Genomic DNA, 25,829 nt, shown 5'->3' with positions numbered 1-25,829 from the left:
TACTTTCTGTTCAAAGAAGACAAACATTTTAGATACAAAGCAGTGAGGAATTAACGATAATTATGAGATTTTGAATTTTTTGTTTGTCACTCACTATATAAATACTTATTAGTAGTTTCTTATCGAGTCGGCCTTCGTTGCAATAACAATTTATTTATGTTAATTAGCTATTTACTATGTTATGTTAAGATGGTGGTGAGGGGATTGACAACAGTCATTACGAAGGAACTGACATAAAATTACCAATCTTAGAAATTTGAACTCATTAAACGCTCTCCTTCGTTACAGTACTGCACTACATCACTACTTAACATAACTGTGTATCTTTTTTTATTATATCGAAATCAAATAATCAATATTTAAAGGTGTCAGTGAAGAACAAACAATACATAACTTAAATAACATTACATTTTGCATCCTGAATACATATATGTGATTTGTGAATTAATCATGATGTGTGTGTTAACACAACATATCAACAATAACTAAAAAGAAAAGTTTTAACTTTAAATCCTGGAAATCTCCAACTTCTAAGGGGAAATATGTCCCTCAAGTGTGCATCGGATTCATTTTTTAAATATTCTAATATCAATGGTATCTGTTCAGCAAACAAGAAAAAAGAAAAGAAAGAGGAGAGGGTGGGATTTGAACCCGCGACCTTTCACGCTTGATGAAAAATTTGGATAGCAGCACCTAATCAACTGCTCTATGTTAATTTAATGACGTTATACCCTTCAAAACATGTTGACGTTTATGAAGACTCCCACCTTCCTGTGTTTCAAGCACATTTTCTCGACAAGTCGTATAAAATATATGTTTTTGAGAACTGTTCGATATTATGCAAGGTATTGTAAATAAAAGTCCTCCTCCGTAGTCGAGCGGGTTAAGGCGTTCACTCGTCTTGAGATCGTTCGCTGCGGGACGGCGTAGGTTCGAATCCGGCTCTTGTCGGAATTTATTCGGCCTACGTATAGGGCCGGTGGCAACCTACCATCGTGAGGACATTGGGAAGCTCCGAGTGAGTGAGCGTAACCTGGTCAAGAAGATCTACAATAACGGCTGGGGGTTCGTCGGGCTGATCACCCGTCACCCCAACACTGGTCTGAGACCTCCACGCTATAACAGGTGACGGCGGAACAGTGTGGGAGGGAGACCAGCAGTCGGTAGGTAAGCCAAGGCTGTAGGGTTATGTTATGTTATTGTAAATAAAATGTCGCATAAACTCCTCACAAATTTGCTTCTTTCTGCACAAACTTGATGGCAATTTCCTCCAGGTGGAGAAAAACTCTGTTCAGTGTTTCAAACCCTCCAAATTTCAAGTCGAGCAAACAGAATCGTAAATATCCTTCATGGTTATTTTTCCAATTTATTATTTCTGTTTGATTGTGTATTATAATAACGGTTTATAGTTTCTAAGTTCATGGAAAGTGTTAAATTGAAAACCTATCACCGCAGCGTTTTTCGTCTAGTGGAAGGACCTACTCAAAGTTGGCTACTCTCACCTGGAGCTGAAGTGCAATGTTGCTAAGTTTACGATTTCGGGACTTAGAATTCTTTCGGGGCGGTCAAATAAGATGTTGCGAAGTGTACCATGGACAAAATATTAGTGAGTTGCACCACTGCTACGAGACAATTGACAATATGTTAAAACCTAAAACTATTATTCGCCACTGTCGATATATGAAACAATTTTGTACCTTATGGCATTCGTGGACATGAAATTCAACTCGTGAACTCTGAAAGCATTGCTTATAATGCATTAGTAATTAGTAACGTATTATATCATTCTTGCTTATCATGTCGTTCATATAAAAGAATGCGATTGTTAGTGGAGCAGTAGGGAACTTGAAGATAAGATAATGGCTGTTATATTTCTTTGGCATTCCCGTGAGTCATTGAAGTAATGTCTTATAGTCGTGTCACGTGACAGCGAGCTTCAAGGTATTTTCTTTACAACAAAGGAATGTTTTCGTTGCCATTGTGCCGGCAAACAGGAAGTGAAAGGAAGGAGAGTTGGAGGAGGCACAAGCGAGAGAGGAAGAAACAAAAAGGGAAATAAAGAGACAACAGAATAATGATAGAGAAATAGAGAGAAGTGGAAAAAGATAAATGGAGTGAGAAGGGGGATGGGAAAGATTGTAGAGAGAGAGAAGATGTAAAGACAGGGAAATAAAGATAAAATGAAACATTAGAATGAAGAAAAAGATGGGAAACGAGAAATCAAGAGAAGAGAGAAAACAAAACAGAAAAATGTAGACAGAGGGGAAATCACTAAAATGAAGACAGTCAAATAAAGACAGAAATCAAGTCACGGAAAAGAGAATACATGCCCAAGATTTTTTTTTTCGAATTCTTAATCTCAAATTATGTCTCCACACATCGCAGGATCAGACCAATTAGAAAATATCTACATGAACAAATGTCTTATTATAACTAGAAACACGAATAACTTGGAATTTTTACTTTTCTCGAAAATATACAATTGCGTTTGTGTTGTAAAAAAAAAAATGAAAAATAAAAACGCTCGAAATTGTGAGGAATTAGGAATTATTTGTGTCAAACTGTTAAAATTGTAATAGACCACTGTAATTGTACGAAAAGAAACACTGATCTTTTTTTGACGTCATCAAACTGTGTTCGTTCCATATTCTTTTTTTATGTATATTTGGTTAGCTTTTCAGCTATGCACCAGTTACATTTGTTTTACATTTCATAATTTTACAATTTCATAATTTTATAATACAATATATTCTCTCACAATATAGTTGGTAAGTACATATATTATTTTCTTAGTCGGGTTCCTCAAAAGTGTTGACAAGGCGTATGCGCCATCATATCCTGCTTCTTTTAGATCTCTTAAGAAATAATCACGCGTAGTTGCATTAAGACGACATTCAAATATAATATGATCAGGTGTTCCTTCAGTTGCACCACACTGACAGATTGGGGATTGAACAATCTTCCTAGTGTAGAAGTCTTTAGGGGCTAGGGTGTAATTTAGCCATCTAAGAAGGCTTGTTAAAGAGTTTCTTGAGAGGTTAATATCTTGATACCAAGGTTCTTTAGGTATAAGTGGTTGAATTGAATAATATTTTTTCCCATTAGTCTTCCCTGTAATTGTCCATTGTTTCTGCCAACTTTTCAACAATTCTGTTTTAGCATGCGACTCTAGAGCTTTTGCAGAAAATCTAATCCGAAGCGATCGGTGACTTGATTCTTCAGCTGCGTACTTGGCTAATGCGTCTGCTATGTGGTTTCCTTCTATGTTCCATATTCTTAACTGACCCTCCAGCATAAATTCCACCTTGGGTCAGTGGCACTCACTGTTGCTAAGTTGGAATTTATACAGAGGAAACCGTCATGAAGCGCACACGACGTCAGCTGCTCGCCTCTACTCGGTCATCTGAAAAGTTATACCAACAGCAACAGTGTTATAATTTTAACCTTTGTGCTATTTATTTTCCACATAAGCACTGACCTTAATTGGAAAAACTATCATTTCGTGTAAATTTTGACAAATCAAGACGAACGTCACAAGTGAAAAATGAAGAAAATTTCAGAACTCAGTTGCATGTGTTCAACCTTGACTCATTGCTAACTTCGATGATAGAAAATGTTGCAATTCAAGGTTACCAGGTACTTACCAGCGTTTGCTGAATGCTGACATTGACAAATAAAGGTCAAGGCAAACTGCTTCGTTCACAACGAAATAAAAAATACTTCTACATGAATTGCTGTAATTGTGCAACGCCATGTGGGAAATCCGTTAACCTTAACTTCTTCATGTAAAAATATGGACTGATGTGAGAGTTCTAAACCCTAAACGTTTTTAGAAAGTTTCCATGACGCTATTAATGCGTCATTACAACAGACAATTGAAGTATTATTTATCAATGTATCAAAATCGTCAACCTTGCCTTGCTATACCATGTTTATTAGTTTCAAAACTGCTTAATTGTGAAACTGCTTTAAATGTGTACAAATATTTTTTTCTGCTCTTCTTCCTATTGCATATGTGTGTTATCTTCTCACTATTAAAGTTGCCCAGTATTGCCAAACAGCATTCATTACTTGAAAATAAAAATATAAATCGCACGCAAAATGCAACCAAAATTCACTAGAAAGGATTTGAGAAACATCCGTACTCTAGTGGTGATCAGGGAGAAGGCGGGATTTGCCACTAGGCTATCCTAGGCTATCGCACATATGTAAATAAGGCGCTGAATTGGCGGAAGTGACGTAGACCATTGATTATTAAAATTCCTTAATATTGTGGTAGTAACAAAATAAAACGTATTTCTTTTACTTGCTTATTTCATAAAAGTTTAATGAATAATTTTTAATTATTATTATTATTATTATTAAAGTAGGGTTACAATTAAGCTTACAATTTTATTTACATTGATCTGCCCTACATGAATTAATATACAGTTACTCAGATGCATATATATTTTTATACATGTGCTATTAATACAGAGTATGCAATTTGTAAAAGTGGAGTACAATGATAACAAAATTGTTAATAATAAATAATAATAATAGCAATGTTCGCAGGGCCAAAAGCAAAGGACAGCCTAGGGGGTCCAAATTTTATAAATTCCCCCTAGTGGTCATCGCCCTACCCTGACTCGAAACAATGTATTTTATTCCTTGGGTAGGCGTTTTTTAAAGCTCCCGTTTAAATCTACAGTACATGTTACCAAGGGTCATTGGCCTGCCCAGGAAATGATATATGATGATATTCCTCTTTTTTTTAGTAACTAGTATTCTGTTTTACCATTTTCGACTCGCGTAATTGAAGAATTATGTTGGAAACACAAACATTTTGCACTTCATTGCTTCCGGTCTACTCCCCCGGATATGATATTGCGAATTTGTAGGTGTGGGAAAATATAACATCCCCGCCGGAAGCCAGTGATGTCTTGTCAAGCGAATCCAGATTATCGAGGGGAAGGGTAACAACTTTTCCTCATTCGACCAATCAATCCTCCCCCTCGGTGAATGAAACCCCAAAAGTAAAAATCGAGGGGGTCAGATCAGGTGAACGAGATGGGCATGGAATTGGCCCACCTCGACCTAGAAATCGGTTATTGAAGATATTCCGGACTTTGGTGAGGGCGCTACTGGTTGGAAGTGGATGCAAGCAAGACACACAGCGAGCCTCCTGCTCTTGACCTGTTGAAAGCAGCCATTTTTAATGGAACTGACGGTGGTGGAATTCGATACTATTCCACAATGCTAGTCAGACTTGATGTATTACCTTACAAAATGACACCACAAGCAGTTCTGTGATGTTTCCGAATAAATTTTCATAGACTTACAAATTTGTATAACGCCTCCACGATGACGCAGTGGTAGCGTCGTCGCCTTGTAATTAAGGGGCCCCGTGTTCGATAGCCGGTGGAGGCACGTAGTGGTTCGGATCCCACTTTAAACTGTAGGCCCAGTCCCGATTAGCCTTACTGTGCATAAAGTGAACTTAAATCACCACTCAATCAAGCAATCACATTTGTATAGTCCTTTTCGGACCGCCCTGTATACGAAGAGGCAACAAAATGGAATCCCTATACACTCACTCTCTCTCTGGAACTTGAACCCAGAACGTTGAGAGGCAAGATTATGAGTCGACCATTCAAACGATCGCCTACCGAGGTGACATGCTAAATTTTTCGAAGCAACTCCGTGTGATATTTCGCGTTTTGATATAAAAGAACCAGATTTATTCTAAAGTAGCAAAGTTGGCAACAGTGATACTCCCGTGAGCCACATTCTCCAGCGTATAAGGAAAAATCCAGCAGTGAAATACTTCCTTGCAACTGCCATTCGTGTTTCATTTCCAAGGGCGACTTAGGACTTAGTTACCTAACCTAATCAGGACTTAGTTACCTAACCTAATCAGAATTCGATACCAGATAATACTATTTAGTAATTGCCAGTTTCATTTGAAACAACTGAATGATGTAGAAGCTGATTATGTATCAGCGAAACAATCCTTAGATACGACAGGGGTAACTAGCTTGGAATAGCTTATTCGACAGTAGCCTGCGCAAGAATTTCACAACGAAGATACAGTTCTGCATTTCTCCGCGCCAGAAAGGCACACAAGGGGTATGTGTGGTACGCTGAACGTATGGACTAGGGATGGCCAGATCCGGATCCTCGCGGATCCGAAATCCGGATCCGGTTGGGTTCCGGATCCTAAGGATCCGGATCCTAAAATTTTTCGGATCCGGATCCGCGGATCCGGAATTTTCAGATCCGGATCCAGAACTTTCGGATCCGGATCCGGTACTTTTGGATCCGGATCCGGTACTTTTGGATCCGGATCCGGATCCGTTTTACCTTCCCACATGCGCTTCTTTGGAAAGTAAGAATGTGCTTATAACATATTGTTACCTGCTAATCTACATATATATATATATATATATATATATATATATATATATAGTGTGTGTGCGCGCGTGCGCGATTTGTAATTAATTAATACACTTACAAGGGAGGTCTAAGTCTCCCCCTCCGATTTCCATGAAACTTGGCTGGTGTATAGAATCCCCCTCAAATGTCAAGATGAGGAAAAATTGAAGTGGGGATCTGACCCCGAAACCATGTAAATATGGCATAGGAAGAAACAGGGGGCATAGGGCCTCTCTATACACCTGTCAAATTTCATGGGAATCGGAGGGGGCACAGGGGTCAGATGATCCCCACGTCAATTTGTCCTCATCTTGACATTTGAGGCTGGTTTTGCCCCCTAAAACAGTTTTTTAGCCGAAACAAAAAAAAAAACACGTATTTCTTCCTTTGGGCCCCTCTATACACCTGCCAAGTTTCATGAAAATCGGAGGGGGACACAGGGCTCAGATCCTTACTTCAATTTGTCCTCATCTTGACATTTGAGGGGATTTTGCCCCCTAAAACAGTTTTTAGCTGAAACAAAAAAAACACGTAATTCTTCCTTCGGGCCCCTCTATACACCTGCCACGTTTCATGGAAATCGGAGGGGAACACAGGGGTCAGATCCCCACTTCAATTTGTCCTCATCTTGACATTTGAGAGGAGGTTGCCCCCTAGAACAAATTTTTTGCCGAAACAAAAAAAGCACGTATTTCTTCATTTGGGCCCGTTTATACACACACCTGCCAAGTTTCATGGAACTCGGAGGGGGACACAGGGGTCCGATCCCCACTTCAATTTGTCCTCATCTTGACAATTGAGTGGGTTTCGCCCTGTAAAACCGTTTTTTAGCTGAAACAAAAAAAAAACAACACATATTTCTTCCTTTGGGCCCCACTATACACCTGCCAAGTTTCATGGAAATCGGAGGGGGACACATAAGTCAAATGCCCACTTAAATTTGTCCTCAAATTGACATTTGAGGGGGGGTTGCCCCCTAAAACAGTTTTTTAGCCGAAACAAAAAAACACGTATTTCTTCATTTGGGCCCGTTTATACACACACTTGCCAAGTATCATGGAAATCGGAGGGACACAGGGGTCAGATCCCCACTTCAATTTGTCCTCATCTTGACGTTTCAGGAGGTTTTGCCCCCTAAAACCGTTTTTTAGCTGAAACAAAAAAACACGTATTTCTTCCATTGGGCCCCACTATACACCTGCCAAGTTTCATGGAAATCGGAGGGACACAGGGGTCAGATCCTCAATTCAATTTGTCCTCATCTTGACAATTGAGTGGGTTTCGCCCTGTAAAACCGTTTTTTAGCTGAAACAAAAAAAAAACACGTATTTCTTCCTTTGGACCCCACTATACACATGCCAAGTTTCATGGAAATCGAAGGGGGACACATAGGTCAAATGCACACTTAAATTTGTCCTCATATTGACATTTGAGGGGGTTTTGCCCCCTAAAACAGTTATTTAGCTGAAACAAAAAAACATGTATTTCTTCCATTGGGCCCCACTATACACCTGCCAAGTTTTATGGAAATCGGAGGGACACAGGGGTCAGATCCTCACTTCAATTTGTCCTCATCTTGACATTTGAGGGGGTTTTGCCCCCTAAAACAGTTTTTTAGCTGAAACAAAAAAACACGTAATTGTTCCTTTGAGCTCCACTATACTGCCAAGTTTCATGGAAATCGGAGGGGGACACTTAGATAACCTCCCTTGTTAGTCTTACACTTTGTAATTATTTAACACTGCATATATTATAATGTTTTATTTTAATTTGTAAAACTGTATCTGTAGAACAATTGTATAATTTTTGTATAACATTTCTATCTTGTTATATGTGTTAAAGGTTTCATCCTGGAATGGAATGTCTCACATTTATGTGTGTTTTCATTTCCAATACATTCGAATGAATACATATTCGTTTCAATGGCATTTACAAAATCACCTCTGACATTTGTGCACGAGTGTGTTAGCCGATGCGTAGCAAAGTATTTTAGGAACAACACTTGAAAAAAATTCTTGTAGGACTAACTAATGAAAAATTTCTTTGTAATCGAAGATCATAATACCTTTTAAGGTGTGGTAATATTATAATGGGATTGAGATACGAAACTCTCGGATCCGGATCCAGATCCGGAACTTTCGGATCCGGATCCAGATCCGAAACTTTCAGACCCGGATCCGGAATTTTCGGATCCGTATCCGTTTGGCCATCCCTAGTATGGACCATATTAGCGTAACGTCATCAGGCCCGTAGCTGGAATTGATCTTCGGGGGGGGGGGGGGGGCTCACGGGTTATCAAGGGGGCTTTGTAAACCAAGTCAATTTTTTAAATAAAAAATAACCGTATGAAATGAAGGTAAATTATGTGTGGGGGGTCATTAAGTTATGTAAAAATTTATAAATATCATACAAATACTACAGGGCCTCGAGCAGTGGTAGTGTCGTCGTCTTGCAATCAAGGTGTCCCGGGTTCGATTCCCGGTGGAGGCGCATAGTGGTTCGGATCCCACTTGAAACTGTAGGTCCAGTCCCGATTAGTCTTACTGTGCATAAAGTGGACTTAAAACACCAAATCAATCAATCAATGCAAATACTACATTTTTCTACATCTTTTAAAACATCGATTTTTGTAGTGTTGACTGCTACTGAAATAATCTCTTACTGCACACTCCATACTACTTTTGATGAAACAGATATTTATATCACACAAGAAAAAACGCACAATATTCAATCATATTGCCTACAGTACATTCCACCCCCGGCCGAAGCAATGAAACTCCCCTTCGTTCCCAAAACTTGGGAGCTGTTTACCTTTGATGCAGATAATATAGTAAGGGAATTTGCATGATCACATCAAATTCACTGATTTCTGTCTAAACGGAGGCCGAAACAGGGACAGTGTAGTTGCAGATAAAGAAGCTCCCCCATGAAAGAACTTCCAAAGTCTAGATAATCTTCTACAGGACTTGCAGCTCAGCAAGTGCTCAGCCCCCCCCCCCCGGCCCCTGCCTGGCTACAGGCCTGAACGTCATTGAATCCAATCTTGAGGGTGCCCCCTCAAAAACATTCCTTCAGTGTGACATTATCATGTTTCTTCAACGTCTTTACAATAATTAACATAAATCACTCCGATTGAAATGAAATTATGAGTAAAATATATCATTTTTGGTGGACATTCATTTTTCAGGGAGGGTGTGCTCCCTTGGCCCCCTTCCGCACGTCCATGCGTCTAACTACTTCAAATATTACAAGATACAGTATACATTACACAGACAGGCACGTATCTAGAAATATATTTTGGGGGAGTGTCTAATAATAATAATAATAATAATAAATTTGAAAATTATAGTTAATAATAGTATTAATTGAAATATTCAAATTAATTAATATTATATTTTTATTACGTGAGTATCTAAGACGGTATAAAGATAGTGATATAACAGCGCGTATTCATTATCTAGCTTACGTGTAGGTAAGGTCGGTAAAATTGCCCTGGCAAGTAAATTAAGTTCAAAGAGATAAGAATGGTAGTGTCTGCTGCCACGCTCTTTTTCTGCTGGAACCTCAAAAGAGATGCGCGTGGCAGCAAACTCTGTCTTTGTTTTATCGTGATTTCATCATTCTATGTATGCAATTACGTCTGTAACACATACTGTGAAGTTGTAGCGATTACTTTCACATAAATGTTTTAAGATTAGGTCCCTTAGCATCCTTCTAATAATAAACCTAAATGCTCTCGTAGTTAGGTTAGGTTTCGTTAGCATTAAAATAATATCGCTAAATGCTTTCTAAAGAAAAAGGTTCTAAATTACATGTACCTTCATTCCCACTAGTCATAAACTTGAATTTTTCTCGTCTTCATCTGTTCTTAAGATTTGTAACATCCTCTTAGCAGAGGAATTAAGTGGCAGGAGCAAATTTGACGCTCATTCTTACTCCTGACACGCGCGTGGCAGCAGACTCGGCCATAAAGAATTGAATATTTATTGAATATCAAGGAAGAATGTTAGCTTCAGTTGAGGAAAGTGAAGTTTCTGCTAATATTTTATGCTTATTATTGTAAGTAGTAACATATCTTGCATAAATCGTCTTTGGTGCTGTCATTCAAAGTCGTATGATCTCAATATAATCCTTGTCTTCCTATTAGTTCGGCGGAAATAAATAACCCGCGATTAAACAACAAGTATATTTTCATTATTTAATTTGAGTTACTTTATTATTTCATTATCGTGGTGCAAATCACAGGGGAGCACTTTACTTTTACTTTACATTATGTAATTTTAGTACTTAGTAAGTCCGGACCCCAGGACCCCCCTAAATACGTCCTTGTATACAGATTGGCTAATTACTTTCATTTTTTAATTATAAGTCCACTTTATGCACAGACAGGCTAATCTGGAACAGGGCCGGACTGGGACCGCCAAAGACCGCGGTGGTAATTTTCCTCAACAGGGCGCCGATTGTGAGCAGTTGGGGGCGGGGAGGCGCCGAATGTGTATTTTCGGAAAGGCTCTGACAGGGCAGGGCGCACAGGGATTTTGCCCGGTGTGCCAGTCCGGCCATGAACCGGACTGGAGATGTACAATTTACAGTGCGATCCCAACCACCAGTGGCGTGCCCAAGATTTTCGAAAAAGATTGGTTATGTAAACTTTTTCTTGGTAGTCAGCCCTCATTTTGTCATATTTTCCTACCTTTGACTTTTTTTTAGGAATACTGGGCCAAAGGGGGGTTATAACCCCCATCAACCCCCCTTGGGCACGCCACTGGTTTATGTATACTTTTTCTTGATAGTCAGCCCGGATTTTGTCATATTTTCCTACCTTTGACGTTCTTTTTTTTTTAAGGAATACTGGGCGAAAGGGGGGTTATAACCCCCATCAACCCCCCTTGGGCACGCCACTGGTTTATGTATACTTTTTCTTGATAGTCAGCCCGGATTTTGTCATATTTTCCTACCTTTGACGTTCTTTTTTTTAAGGAATACTGGGCGAAAGGGGGGTTATAACCCCCATCAACCCCCCTTGGGCACGCCACTGGGTTATGTATACTTTTTCTTGATAGTCAGCCCGGATTTTGTCATATTTTCCTACCTTTGACGTTCTTTTTTTTTTTAAGGAATACTGAGCGAAAGGGGGGTTATACCCCCATCAACTCCCCCTTGGGCACGCCACTGCCAACCACTATATTCCTCCACCGGTTATCGAACCCGGGTCCCTTTGATTATAAGAACACGTTACCGCTACCCCATCGGGGAGGCCCTGACTAATCAGGAGTGGATCTACAGGTGAAAATCGAAACCACTGTGCAATATACTTCCACGGGGTATCGACCTCAGGGGCCCTTGATTACAAGGCGACAGTAGCGACAGCGTTAGGAAATCTATTCAGAATCGTCTGTAGTTTGCTCCATCTGGAAATTGATCGAAGCCATAGCGATTCGATACTTGCCCTCGATTAGAGAACTGGCAGCTGACGAACAGTTGAAGAACATGTGCCGCCGTGTTGAATTACAAATGACGAAATGTGAAAGTAAAAAGGAACCGCAAATAACAGTTGTTCATTTAATGACAACTCTACAAAATGCATATAATAAATTTGGAATCCACTTACTTTACTGTCATGAACAGAATGAGCAACATGGTGAATATTGGAGCAAGTAAATGAGAAAATCCGCACGGCCGAAATGTATTGATCAAAATCGGTAACTGAGTGTAAACATAAAAAAAATATTAAAAAATGCAAAAATAATGCTAGTGTGACCACAATATCTTGCAGAAAGTAAGTAGCATGAAATCACCTAGTATCGACTCGTGTAGAGAATTTATACATGTGTAGTTATTAATGCAGTTTTCGAGGAACACAATCCCTTGGTGGCGATAGTTCTATGAAAAAGTATACCCATTAGAGTACTGTTTTTCTTCAAGTACGAGCATGCATTAAACTATTTGCCATATTCCTGTTAAGGTATTTGCATTTAAAAAAATAATAAAGTGCTGATTTTATAGCATAAGGTGCTTTCCCTTGTGATTCAATGTTTTCACCTTCCAGATCTTGCTTTATTCTTCTCTATCCAGAATGGGTAACTGGAAAGAGAGGATAGCAAATTCTCTTCGGAGATCATCATCAGCAAACTGCCAGAGAGTGCAGACAAAAAAGACAACAGTTAATATGGAACCAGATGGTAGGGATATTTGAATGGCACAAGTTCTGCAATGGGTGTTGTTTGTGCAGTGTTTGTGTTACCAGAATTCTACTAGTGGCTTCTTGACGATGCAAAGTCTGTGCTGCATGAGTAGTGTTAGGATAGTTACTTACAAGTACTGCATAGCATGCACTGAATTATTAAACTGAATAATTTTCTCTCCTTTTTGTGCGAGCATGAAATAGATTAGCTCCTGTCAGATGGTAGTCCTTGTTTGAAAGCTTATTGCTAAGAAATAGGGATATGAAATCTCAGGGAACGAAAGGGTTATTGTCTTTAACTTCTACATAATTTATTAATCTTGTGGTTACTTTTTCATTCCATTACATTATTTCTCTTCAATAACCTTTGGTCAGGTTACATGATATTGTATTAGCCTACAGCACATTTTCCCAACGATGCCTTGTAGATGTCCATATTATAGCTACTCTACAACTTCACTTGCCTGTGTGGTGTCTATTGAATATTGTATTTTGCAGCACATAACATTTTTTCAATCTGGTATATTACGTTCACATACTCACAGAAAGTAATAAATTGTTATAATTATTTGGGATACAAACTTCCTTCTTTTGTTTTCCATGGCTAGTGCTATCTTAGAAAATAATACATTGAATCATAAGCATGCTGCATATATTTTCCACTAGATGGTCTTAGCATGCTTCCGTTTTACGTTATTGTTTCTGCATCTTTCTTCCCTTTTCTGTACGTGTATATGAGCCTTTACTTGAATAACACATGCCAGTTTCCAGCACATTAATTGAATCACATTACGCTGGACATCTGACTATACATGTTCAATTCCTGGGGTGGGTGATATTGGTTGGAATGTTTCCGGTTTTGTCCCTGCATAAAGTGGCTCCGGGGCTAACCCAGCCTCAAATCAATTTGTAGGGCTACCTGGGGCTAAAGGTGGCCAGAGCATGGTGCTGATCACATCACCTCCAAAATGCCAAAGATCGAGTATGTGTGGAGACCTGCCCCTACAATCCATTCAGAATTTTTTTGCTGGGGGGCTGTGTTCTATGGGGAGCAGGATACACAATATAATATATCGTAATTACCATTTTTAAGATTTGAAAGATGTTCAATGAGAAAGAAATTTGCCACACTTGTGCCAAAACATGGAAAACATAAGAACTTGAAGTTTTTGTAGAACATGAGTGATTGTGCGTGTGTGTGTGTGTGTCATTTATGAAGCATGGCATTGTAGACAATAGGAGAGAATCTTAGATGCATGTATATAATAGATATTTCTGTGAGAATATGCTCAGCTCATTGTTATTTAAAACCTTTTATGGGATGTATTTCATTCTATCTGCCTTTGTAGGTCAACAGACTGTTTCTCTCTTTAAAAAGTTTTGGGCCTCCTTGATGGCATAGTAACATCTTCGCTTGGTAATCAAGAGGTCCCAGGTTCGATATCTGGTAGAGGCACATTGCACAGTGGTTCGAATTCCATTTTAAACTGTAGGTCCGGTCCTGATTAGTCTATCTGTGCATAAAGTGAACTTAAAACATTAATTAAAAACTCTTTATAAATTTAATCTGTTTCTTTGGTAATGATAGGATGTTTGAGCTTCAACCATCCTGTGAATGGACTTAGTTTTTTATTTATTTAATTCACTTTGCTCTGTGTACTGAAGAATTTTAAACACTGCCAAATTTCTTGCAACAAAGCAAAGCAAGAGCAATGATCACATGATTCTCCCCAGGGGCATGCCGTGACCTTTCGTGATAGGCAAGCGATGGGTTAATTTTTCGTTTTGGTTAATTATAACAATTTCAAATATAATATAAGCCTACACACATCCCTACTTACAATAATGTGCATAATGGTGAAGTATCGGGCTTGAGTGTGTGAAGTGCATACATACCGTAAAATCAAATCTTCGCTGCAGGTTTATAAAGAAGAAAAAAGCCTCTCGATATAAACTTGTAAATTTCAACCATGAAGAAAATAATGATTTACTTGATATTTGAGGGCAACTGTAAATTATATTACGTTCTTTTTTAACCCTAAAAATAATAAACATCCTATTAGCTTAAAGTTTCGATCGTAAATAAACGGACGGGTTTCGGTTTCTTACTTGGCTAGAATTATGAATCATGACTTGTCTTCAGTTGGATGCAAGCGCAGATGTGATTCTGGGAACGTTCATGTCTTTGCACTGCATTATAAAAATTGCTCAAGTCACTGTAGCTTGTTCCTAAATTTGTATTAAACAAAACACATGGCCAACAAAATAATTTATTAAGATCATTGCTGCCACATAACCACATAATATTGTTGTACTGAGATGTTTTAAACTGCCTAATGAAAACTTTCCCATCTTTCTTAGTTGGTTTGGTTGTGCACAGTTCAGGACATGGTCGCTCGACTCACAATCACAAGCTCCAACTTTACACCATATGTTCTCGAACTGAATGGTTTTGAAAGAAGGTCCCTAATCAAGGCCTTACCTGCAGCACTGCAAATTGATGGCTCTTCTGGTATGTCAACCCTGGCGGAAATTTTCAATGTACTTTTACACCAGGTACAAAAACACGACACAAAGAACAGAAAAAAACATCACAATATCACAGTAAAAAACAACACTCAACAGCAGCACCCACGCTTCTAAATTAACCCTCCTTTTCACCATAACCTGCAGTGTTACATACCCTCCATATTTCCGAGTAACCGACCACATGACGAATATGTTCAAGTACCGGCTGTGATTTCATTTCTTATAAATAGCATACGACTTGTGATCACTGGCTAACTTCATAATGTAATTTGTTGATTACTATAGAGTATCAAACATGAAAATCGTACCGCATTAGGTGGTACTACGGATGCACAGAAAATTCTGGAAGTTAGCAACACTTGTGGCCGTGTGGACGAATTCTTTCCAACACCCTTGCTAAAGACAGATGCGGTCTTGGTGTTGCTTGCCCTCAGCCTTTTTTCTTCGTAAACGGGGATGGACAGTGTCCATGCAAGAACTGCATAAGTCACTCGAAAAGCGGGGAGAAAGGCGAGCAGTCCTCTTCTTCTAAACGCGGTCAATCGTGGCGCATCGCCCAACGTCTTCAAGGGTGTAGCCGGTTTATGTTCCAAGCCAAAAGAACAGAAAATAGAGGAAATGAAAATTCTGCAATGTAAATATCTTATAGTAAATAAATTCCATTCTAATGTGTATAGAGGCATTGAAAAACACGAACTTTAAATATCAAAAGTGTTTTAAAAAAGAACGCAAGCGGCGCTTGCCCCGCCTTTCCTTACCGCACGCTTCTGATTCTCCCCAATTTGGATAATTACACATTAACTTTTATGAAAAACAGTTAATAACCTCCACTTTGTCATTGATTCCAACATAGAATGGTCAGATTATATTTCAACGTAGATAAAAAGAGTAAACAAATTTCTTCAAGCCTTGTACCACTTAAAGAATATTGTAGGCACTGAGGTTAAAAAAAAATGTTCAAAAGCCTAATATTATGACGATTAATCTATGGAGCCATAGTTGCTTTCAATGCAAGCAGCTCCATAACTAATAAGCTGCAGAAAGTACAGAATGCGTGCACGAGATTCATTTAGAAGCTCAGTAAAGGGACCACGTTTCAAAATCCTTACACAGATTAATTTGGCTTAATACAAGGAATTTTGCTAAATACCAGTTACTAACTTTAACACATAACGTACTAAGCAGCAAGCAGTCTGGATATCTCTCTGAGAAACTGAACACAAATTCGAGCAGTCATCAACTTATAACGCATCAAAACACTTACTGCCAGTCCCAATACATACATAACACAGTCACCTACGGAAAAATTATACACCATAACTGCCGCAAAAGAATGCAATATCAGAACCATAAGCAATTTAAAAAGAAATGTAAGAATCATCTACTAGCAAGGTAGATAAGCCCGTAATCATGAGCAACTTGTCAGTTATAAATACAGTACATCCATTGTAATAGTGCAACTGTGTACACATAACTTCTTATAGTTATTAACATTCTAAAAGTAAAAAAAAAAAAAAGGTAAAGTATTCCCCTGTGCATAGCACCATGCCATGAAGGCGTATAGGGGGTGTGGGGGTAACGCCCCACACTTTCTTGATCTGGTCGTGAATGGGGGTGATGTGATCAGCATCACGCCCCTGACCGCCTTTACCCCCCAGGGTTTCCCCCAGGTACCCATGTTATTCGACGCTGGGTTATTAACATTCTAAACTTCATTATTTCATTATAATATTTTCAATTTATTATTATTATTGCTATTATTGTTTCATTCATTGTTCCAGCTGACTCTGTCATACATGTAGTCAGGGGCGCCGACTTGTCAAAATTATTAGGGGGGGGGACCTCTGATCACTGAAATAAACTAATGCATGACTCCCTCCCTCCCTTTTTAAAGTTTTGGCCTTGGTGTTCGGAATCTCGTAAACACCCATGAATTCCTGAAAAATATTAAAACTTTCATTTGCAGTTCGAATGCAAAATGTCAATTGTTCACGAATGGATATGTTACAAGTTTCGTCAACCATAATAGCAAAATATTCCCGACTTTTAATATCTGCTACCACGGGGTGCAAAACAGATCTCCCTAATATATCAATGATCTCGTTCTGAATGTCATGGGAGAGCCATTTGTAGCCCGAACGTCCCATCCACTCTCCTAGTTCATGCACATCTTATTTTGAAACTCTTTTTAGTAAAAATGTTAACAATACTCATAATTATATACTTAGTATATAGTAATAAGTCATGTGTTTTGCTGTCTCTGGCCATAACCCCCCCCCCCCCCCAAGTTGATTATCTAGAACATTTCAAATGTGTATTTAAAGTTAAGTTCATGTGGCACAATTCAGAGAAAACTTTACAAGAGAAGCAAAATAATACATTAGATTCTCTTAAGCAAAATTATTTGGGGCGCCTATGCATGTAGTAAAGATGAAAGCAATGAACATTAGGTATCTGTAACCTTTTTTATTCAATTTATGTGGAGTGATGTGATCGGCAGGGACAATACTCAAAAATGGCAGCTCACGATCTACTCAGGTCAATATTTCTAATGTTGCTGCACCTAGGAAGGATGAAGCCTGACATTGCTGGTCACGACTACAAATGCGTCCTGAATATTCATGCATCCAAAGTAATTGCTATCAGTCCAACAAACAACCAATTACCTCCAAATGTTTGGTGTGGGAGAGATACGGTGCAAGTGGCAGGCCAATTGGGTGCCGTGTCTACAATGTTGACTGTCACCAGCTAGGCCAGGTCTAGTTTGAGCCAGCACACTGGACTTTTCTCCCCACACCAAACAGTTAAAACTAGCTTCTCACACATCTTTGCATTTCAATCTCTGAAGATGAGAGTGATGTTAGCTGTCTGAAGGATTGAATCCTTGAAGATGAGTGATGCTAGCTAGCTCTCAAGGATTGAATTCTTGAAGATGATTGATGTTAGCTCTGTAATGGATTGAATCCCTGAAGATGAGAGAGATGTTAGCTCTTTCAAGGATTGAATCCTTGAAGATGAGTGATGCTAGCTCTCAAGGATTGAATCCTTGAAGATGAATGTTAGCTCTGTAATGGATTGAATCCCTGAAGAAGAGAGTGATGTTAGCTCTCTCAAGGATTGAATCCTTGAAGATGAGTGATGTTAGCTCTCTCAAGGATTGAATTCTTGAAGATGAGTGATGTTAGCTCTCTCAAGGATTGAATCCCTGAAGATGCGAGTAATGTTAGCTCCCTAAGGAATTGAATTACTGCAGATGAGAGTGACGTTAGCTCTATCACGGATAGAATTGCTGAAGATGAGAGCGATATCAGCTCTCGGAAGCTTAGAAGCATATCCAGAACAGGCCTGGCAGATATCTCAAAGAATATCTTCACCACCAGGAAAGATGGAAGAATTATTTATTATTTCATCAATGTTACTATTTTGTTGCATGAGTCTCAGCAGCATAGTGCTACATAATGTGTTTTTTTACTAACTTTTTTCAGAGGACGAAATGGATGGAATGAGAGGCATCACGTTGAGACTCCGTCGCTTCTGGCAGAAGTTCTTGGATCTCGTCATGGGATTTTTGTTCTCATTGGTGTACCATGGACCAGGCGAGAGAATGCCGCCAATCGACGACCTCACCCTTCTGGAATCTGCATCTTCTCTGGCATATAAAATACGGACTAAAAAGGTGATATACTTCTACATGGCTGACATTAGGATCCCAAGGTGTTTCTACTTCCTTTGTTACAAATGTATGAAACAGGGACTTAGTATAGGGTTACCAGACACCAATTTCATCATATCATCACTCATCCACATTGGCATGGTTAGCCAAAAGTAGCACAATGAGTGTGGGGACACAGTTTTGAATTTTTCTTTCATCTAAGCTCTTACTAACTTACATTCCGTTGCATTTGATGAAAGCACTTAATCTGTAGTTAGTAGTGTCTGCCAGTTTAGAGCTAAATTTGTTAATAGTGTTTACTAGTGCAACATTTCTACAAATACAGTAAAACCTCGTTAATTCGGACTAATGGGGGATCAGTTGACCGGTTTAACGAAAGTCCGGATTAACTGAAATAACCTAAAAGAACAGTAGAAAGTGCATAAAAACTCCGTTTATAGCAACAAAACACGTTTATTATGGTGTATTTAAAGGGCATAGGCCTAAATACACTATACAGCAGGGGCAGTTACTGATATTGTTGCAGTGTTGCACAACAACTGGATATTTTACAACAAAATTTCATACTTTTTGTTAGTATATTTTTTCATTTGTTTTCCTATATTGAACATAAGCAAACAAGTTTGTCCTTCATTGCTTCATATGCAAATTCCATTATGATCGTTAAAAAAAGGAGGCAACCTGCAAGATTTCACAGTGTATGAGTAGACGCACAGGTATGAGTTGCAAACCTGGAGCAACGGCCTGATCTCTACAGCGAGGAGTATTGGAGCAAAGTTCAATGCTGTTCTTCCTATCTCCTGCTTCACTCGGCTTGGTCGTTGGAATGGGTTTACAACACACCAAAGTCAGGCGACCCATTTCAGATCCCCTGGCGGGTGAGAGAAGAAGAGGACGGACCAACAACAAACGCTTGATTGCTAATTCTTTCATACACCGTTAGAGAGCAGCAGCCAAGTTCTCACTGTCCTGTGTCGTAGAGCAACAGACAAAATGTCCACGTTAAGCAAAGAGAAATATTTTATTTTGGGGAGAATCTTAACCTAATTTAAATTATGCTTGAAACTTGTAACAATTTGATTTGATTTGTTTTTTTTTTTTAAATCCACTTTATGAACAGAAAGACTAATCAGGACTGGACCTACAGTTTAAAGTGGGATCCGAACATTAAAGTACTTCTTATGTAATCACAAGAAACACAATTCTGCATAATATTGCTGCCAAATAAATGAAACTTCAAATTTTGTATGATGATAATTAATTGTACTCCTCGAAAGTGTCACGTGTCACTCACATATAAAATTATAAATATATATAATTACATTATAAATATATACAAATTAAAGTTATATATATATATATATATATGTATATACAGGGCTCGAAAAATCCCGGTTGCCAGGTTGCCATGGCGACTAAAAATTTCAGCTTGGTGACTGTGATCTTTTGCTGTAATATTGCTGTTTTTTAAGTTTTAGTGTACGAAACTTTGAAGATTCTAAGTTCAAATTGCAGTAGTGTGAGTTAGCAAATTATTTTTTTATCAACGTTGTGAACATTCTATAGAATCAGTAACAATTTCTTACTCTTTGTCCCCCAACCCCCCATTTCCAGCTTTCTCACATAATTTAGTGATTTTTTGAATACGGTGATGCTCAGCTTATAGACTGATTGATTTGCTTTATTTTATTTCGCTTTTTGTGCCACTTTTGGCTAATTTGCAAAGATGGTGATGAATGATATGATGAAATTGATGAATGGACACGTACAAACATCCAAGCTCAGTCCGTCATTCGAAACCAGGACCCCTGGCATCATAGCGCAATGTGCTAACCACTCCGCTCAGCTTCTTATAGTATCCACAATTACTAGTAAGTGGTTTCCTGGAGCCTGGTTTTCAGAACTGGCGCCTAGCTCTGAAGAAAATTTTTTGAGCACTGTATATATACATACATACATGCATATATATTTGTTGCAACCACCAGCATTCTGAACCACAAGCCACCACTGCTGTACAGTACAGTACAAAGTCTGCGGGAAACAGAATTTCATCAGTGGTTGACTGCCTCTTCTTTGGGAAGTTCTCTTGTTGACTTCTAGCCACATTTAAAACCTTGCATTCTGGGTGGTGGGTTGGTTTTTTTTTTCCTGTCGGGATTAAGCAAAGTCCAGCTTATCTGAGTCCAGATTAATGAGGTTTTACTGTAGTTTATAACAGTAGTTCTCAACCTTGAAGAGATTGTGGCCTGGTATTTTTTTTTAAAAGCCATGACTGGTTCCATGTCAGATCACCCAGGCCATGACACCCACTGATCCAGATTTTAATGAAACTTGGTGTATTTGTTAATACTACCAAGCTATGAACACATGCAATTTTTTTCTTCTATAGACCTCATAGTTACTGAGAAACAGGAAGCTATAGTTTCGGAATTTTGCATGAATTTGTCACTGCCAAGGCCATGGTGGTGTTTAACAGAACTTCGATTTTTTTTCTTAACTTCATAGATATACTCGTATGTATGTTCCATAAAGAAAGTTGTCACAAAGATTCCTTTGCACTGCAAGTCAGAAAAAAAAATCTTGTAATGCATATCATGTATTTTTTGTGTCAGTCTCTCCCGTTACTAAATTTGCATCATCACTATAAGACACTGAAGTTACCATGCCAATGTTTTTTTTTAATTGAAACTTAAAGTATGTTCTGAACTAACTAACTACTAACTCTCTAGCCTTCTTAAACCCGAAGGTTCATGGCTGCAGCAACACAGGCCTTCCATGTTTCCCTATTTTGAGCAAGTTCTATATACTCTTTTCCATCCCTACCGATTTCCCTTAGGTCCATCTCAACGTTGTCCCTCCATCTTCGTCTTGGCCTTCCTACAGGTCTCTTACCATCAGGTTTCCCAACAAGAATCCTGTAAACTCCTCGTTCCTCTCCCATTCGTGCCACATGGCCTGCCCACCTAAGTCTTCTTGATTTAATTATTCTAATAATATCTGGACATGAATACAAATTATGTAGTTCTAAATTATGTAACCTTCTCCACTCACCTGTCTCCTCATCCCTTTTAGGTCCAAATATTTTCCTAAGGATCTTATTTTCAAATACTCTCAATTTATGTTCCTCTTTCAATGTAAGGGACCAAGTTTCACACCCATATAATACTACAGGCAAAATTACTGTTTTGTATATTTTAACTTTCAGTTTCTTAGATATTAAATGAGAAGACAAAAGTTTATGAAGAGAGAAGTAACATGCATTTCCTGAATTAAGCCTACTTTTTATTTCCTCTTTAATATAATTTTCATTTGTTAATATTACTCCTAAGTATTTGAATTTGGAAACTGGTTCAAACGAGTTGTTATCAATAATTAGATTTTGATTATTACCTAACACTTGGTTTCGGCCTGTAAGCATATATTTAGTTTTCTCTTTGTTAACTTCCAAACCTATCTCTTTAGCAGTTTTGAAAAATATTTTAGCATTATTCTTAATTGTATTCACATCATCCCCCAGTAAGTCTACATCATCTGCATATGCTAACAACTGAGTCACACCATTTAATTTTAGTCCTTCTTTAGTTTCTTTTACCTTCCTAACAGCATATTCTAAGGCAAAATTAAAGAGCAATGGAGATAATGCATCTCCTTGTTTTAACCCATCATGAATTGTAAATTTGTCAGACATATTAATACCCACACGAATTTTACTTTCTGTTTCACTGGTGCATACTTTTATCATATTAACAAGCTTCTTAGGTATTCCAAACTCAACTAATATATTATATAGTTTATCTCTTTTGACTGAATCATATGCTTTTTTGAAATCAATGAATAGCTGATGGACATTTTGATTATATTCCCACTTTTTTTCAAGTGTCTGTCTGATGTGAAAAATTTGATCTGTAGTTGATCTGTTACGTTTAAATCCACATTGATAATCACCTATAATTTCATTAGCATATGGGGTTAGTCTTGTTAAAAGAATGTTAGATAATATTTTATATGTTGTTGAGAGTAGAGAAATTCCACGGTAATTATTGCAGTTCATTTTATCACCTTTTTTAAACACAGGAACAATTATGGATTCTTTCCACTGTTGAGGGATTTCTTCTTTATTCCATATTAAACAGATTAATTTATGAATTTGATACATTAATGAATTTCCACCATATTTAATTAACTCAGCTGGTATTAAATCAATGCCAGGTGCTTTGTTATTCTTTAGCCTTTTAATAGCATCTTTAACTTCAGTCAAGTTGGGTTCTGGAACTAAAGGTTCTGCTGTGTGTACTTCATTCACTTCTGATTTATCTCCTACATGGACATTTAAAAGGTCATTAAAGTAGTTCTTCCATCTATTTAGAATATCGCATGGGTCAGCTAGAAAATCACCGTCTTTATCTTTTATCAAGTTTACTTTAGGTTGCCACCCCTTTCTAAATTCATTTACACCTTTATATAAATCTCTGATATTTTTATTTTTGCTCTTTGTTTCAATTTCGTTAATTTTGGTTTTCAAGTAATCTCTTTTTGTACTTCTAAACGTGCGGTTAACTTCTCGCTTTATTCTATTATAATTGTTTAGATTTGTATCATCAGAGTTATTTAACCACCTAAGTCTAGCCTGATTTCTTATTTCTATTAGATTATGACATTCATTATCAAACCATGGCTTACTTTTTCTCGGTTTATGGTATCCTATACTTTCTTTACCTGCTGATTCTATTGCATTACGTATGTGCTCCCAATTCTTATTTACGTCTGTTTCATTTATATTTTCATCATCATTTAAATCCTGCAAAACATCAAATCTATTTGACAGTTTAATTTGGTAATCTTTCTTAATTCTTTCATCAGTAAACTTTCCTGTATCAAATTTTAGAACTTTTAGATTTTGTTGCTTATGATTTATCACTGAGAGTCTTTCTCTTAATTTAGCAATTACTAAATAATGGTCACTGGCACAGTCAGCACCTCTATGTGTACGAACGTCAATTATACTAGTATGCCTTCTCTTATCAATGAGAATATGATCTATCTGATTGTGAGTTTTACCATCTGGAGAAGACCAGGTATATTTATGGATATCTTTATGTTTAAAAGTGGTACTTTTCACAATTAAATTCTTTGAGTTTGCAAAAGTAATCAATCTTATACCATTATCATTTACTTAATTCATGAAGACTTTCTTTACCAATCGTGGGTTTAAATGTCTCTTCTTTGCCAATCTGTGCATTACAGTCACCTAAGAGAATTTTCATATCATACTGAGAAAATTTATCAAAGACCTGTTCTAATTCTGTATAAAAATCATCTTTAGTATTATCATCTTTATCTTCCGTTGGTGCATGTATGTTTATTAAAATAATTTTACACCACCTACCCTGTAAAACTGCATATGATATCCTATCATTAATAAATTCTACTGTTTTAAGAGCCGATATAATTCTATTATTTATGAAAAAGCCTGTTCCAAAATTATGATTTTCAGTACCACCATAGAAAAAAGTATAATTTTTAGTTTTACAATTCCCTTCTCCTGGCCATCTAACTTCCTGGACAGCTACTACATCTAATTTATACTTAACTATCTCATTAACTGTACACTGAAATGCCCCAGGCCGGTAAAGGCTTAGAACATTCCAGGTGCCTAATTTAATATCCTTATTCCTAATGTAGATCTTATCCTTAGTCCAGGGACCTCCCAAAGTAGTCCCCACCCGGAGATCCGAACGGGGGACTATTTTACCTCCGGAATATTTTACCTTGGGAACATCCATGGCCTTATATTGTTGTTTCTTGACATGTGTTTTTACAGTGCAGAGTTGTCAGCTCTACGCCTAACCCCCAATATGAATGGAGGAACTACTACACAAGACAAACACAAACACATTAGACAGCACAACTACTACACAAGACACACACAAACACATCACAACTATAACAAAATATAAACACAAACACACCACAACTACTACACAAGACAAAACCAACATACTAGACAGCACAACTACTACACATACATACTAGACAGCACAACTACAACACAAGACACATACATACACACCACCGATACTACCCAAGACAAACAGAAACACATTATACAGCATAACTACTACACAAAATAAACACAAACACACTAGGCACTACAACTACTACACAAGACAAACCCAAAAACACTACACAGCACAACTACTGCACAAGACACACAAACACATAACAACCACTACACAAGATAAAACACAAATGCACAACTACTACTACACAAAATTATATATACACACATACACACACATACATACATACACATACATATATACACACACACACACACACACACACACACACACACACACACACACACACACACACATATATATATATATATATATATATATATATATATATATATACATATACATATATATATATATATATACATATACATATATACAGGAATAGGGTTAGAAATGGTGCCAGAAGGGCGGATAAACACAAATAATGAAGGAGACAGCAAACACCCACCATTATTTGATCAATTATAATTTCTTCTATTTACAAATATTTACATATAGTTTACTTCGATTTACAGTTTAACTATATTACTATATTTTCATCTATTTGCCATTATATCTTGTGCGTTTTGGCGATCTTCTTCCACCGATCTATCCGGAAACCTTCTCTCATCATTAAAGTCTACATTTCTTGGGCCATTGTCTTCCCGTAGTCTGTCTTGTAATCTTCTTCCGTTATTACAATAATTTCTGTCTAATTCTATGTTCGTAACCTGCCCTAAATAAATACATATAGAAATACAGAACCAAAAATAGCATAGTGGAAATCAGTAAACCCTAATAATAATAATAATAATATATTCTGTGGCTTACATTTTAGCTAAAAGTACTTTTTTTTTAGTGTTTTTGAAAAAAATTAAATAAATACTAAACTCTAAGTTAAAAATTTGTAAATGTATATATGATACAAAACAAAATAAATAAAAATTAATACATACCCTGCAAAAAATCA

At 37.5% G+C, this 25,829-nt stretch overlaps 1 protein-coding gene across 5 annotated transcripts in view; it reads left to right on the top strand.

Annotated features, from left to right (window-relative positions):
• Positions 1-25,829, top strand: part of LOC145997485 (fatty-acid amide hydrolase 2) — a 96,844-nt gene that overhangs the window by 29,901 nt on the left and 41,114 nt on the right. For 2 of the 5 annotated variants that reach the window (XM_083134583.1, XM_083134582.1), the window contains exons 2-3: positions 12,464-12,596; positions 18,613-18,803. In XM_083134583.1, coding sequence (XP_082990709.1) covers positions 12,491-12,596; positions 18,613-18,803 — 297 coding nt within the window. In that variant the 5' untranslated portion in view covers positions 12,464-12,490. Of the gene's footprint in view, positions 1-11,944; positions 12,194-12,463; positions 12,597-18,612; positions 18,804-25,829 lie in introns of those variants that run through there. The other 3 variants (XM_083134586.1, XM_083134585.1, XM_083134587.1) reach the window with 2 other exon arrangements.

This window comes from Lepisma saccharinum, chromosome 13 (assembly GCF_977018435.1).
Source record: "Lepisma saccharinum chromosome 13, izLepSacc3.1, whole genome shotgun sequence".
Classification (NCBI taxonomy): Eukaryota; Metazoa; Arthropoda; class Insecta; order Zygentoma; family Lepismatidae; genus Lepisma; species Lepisma saccharinum.
This window is presented reverse-complemented; position numbering and strand designations above follow the sequence as displayed.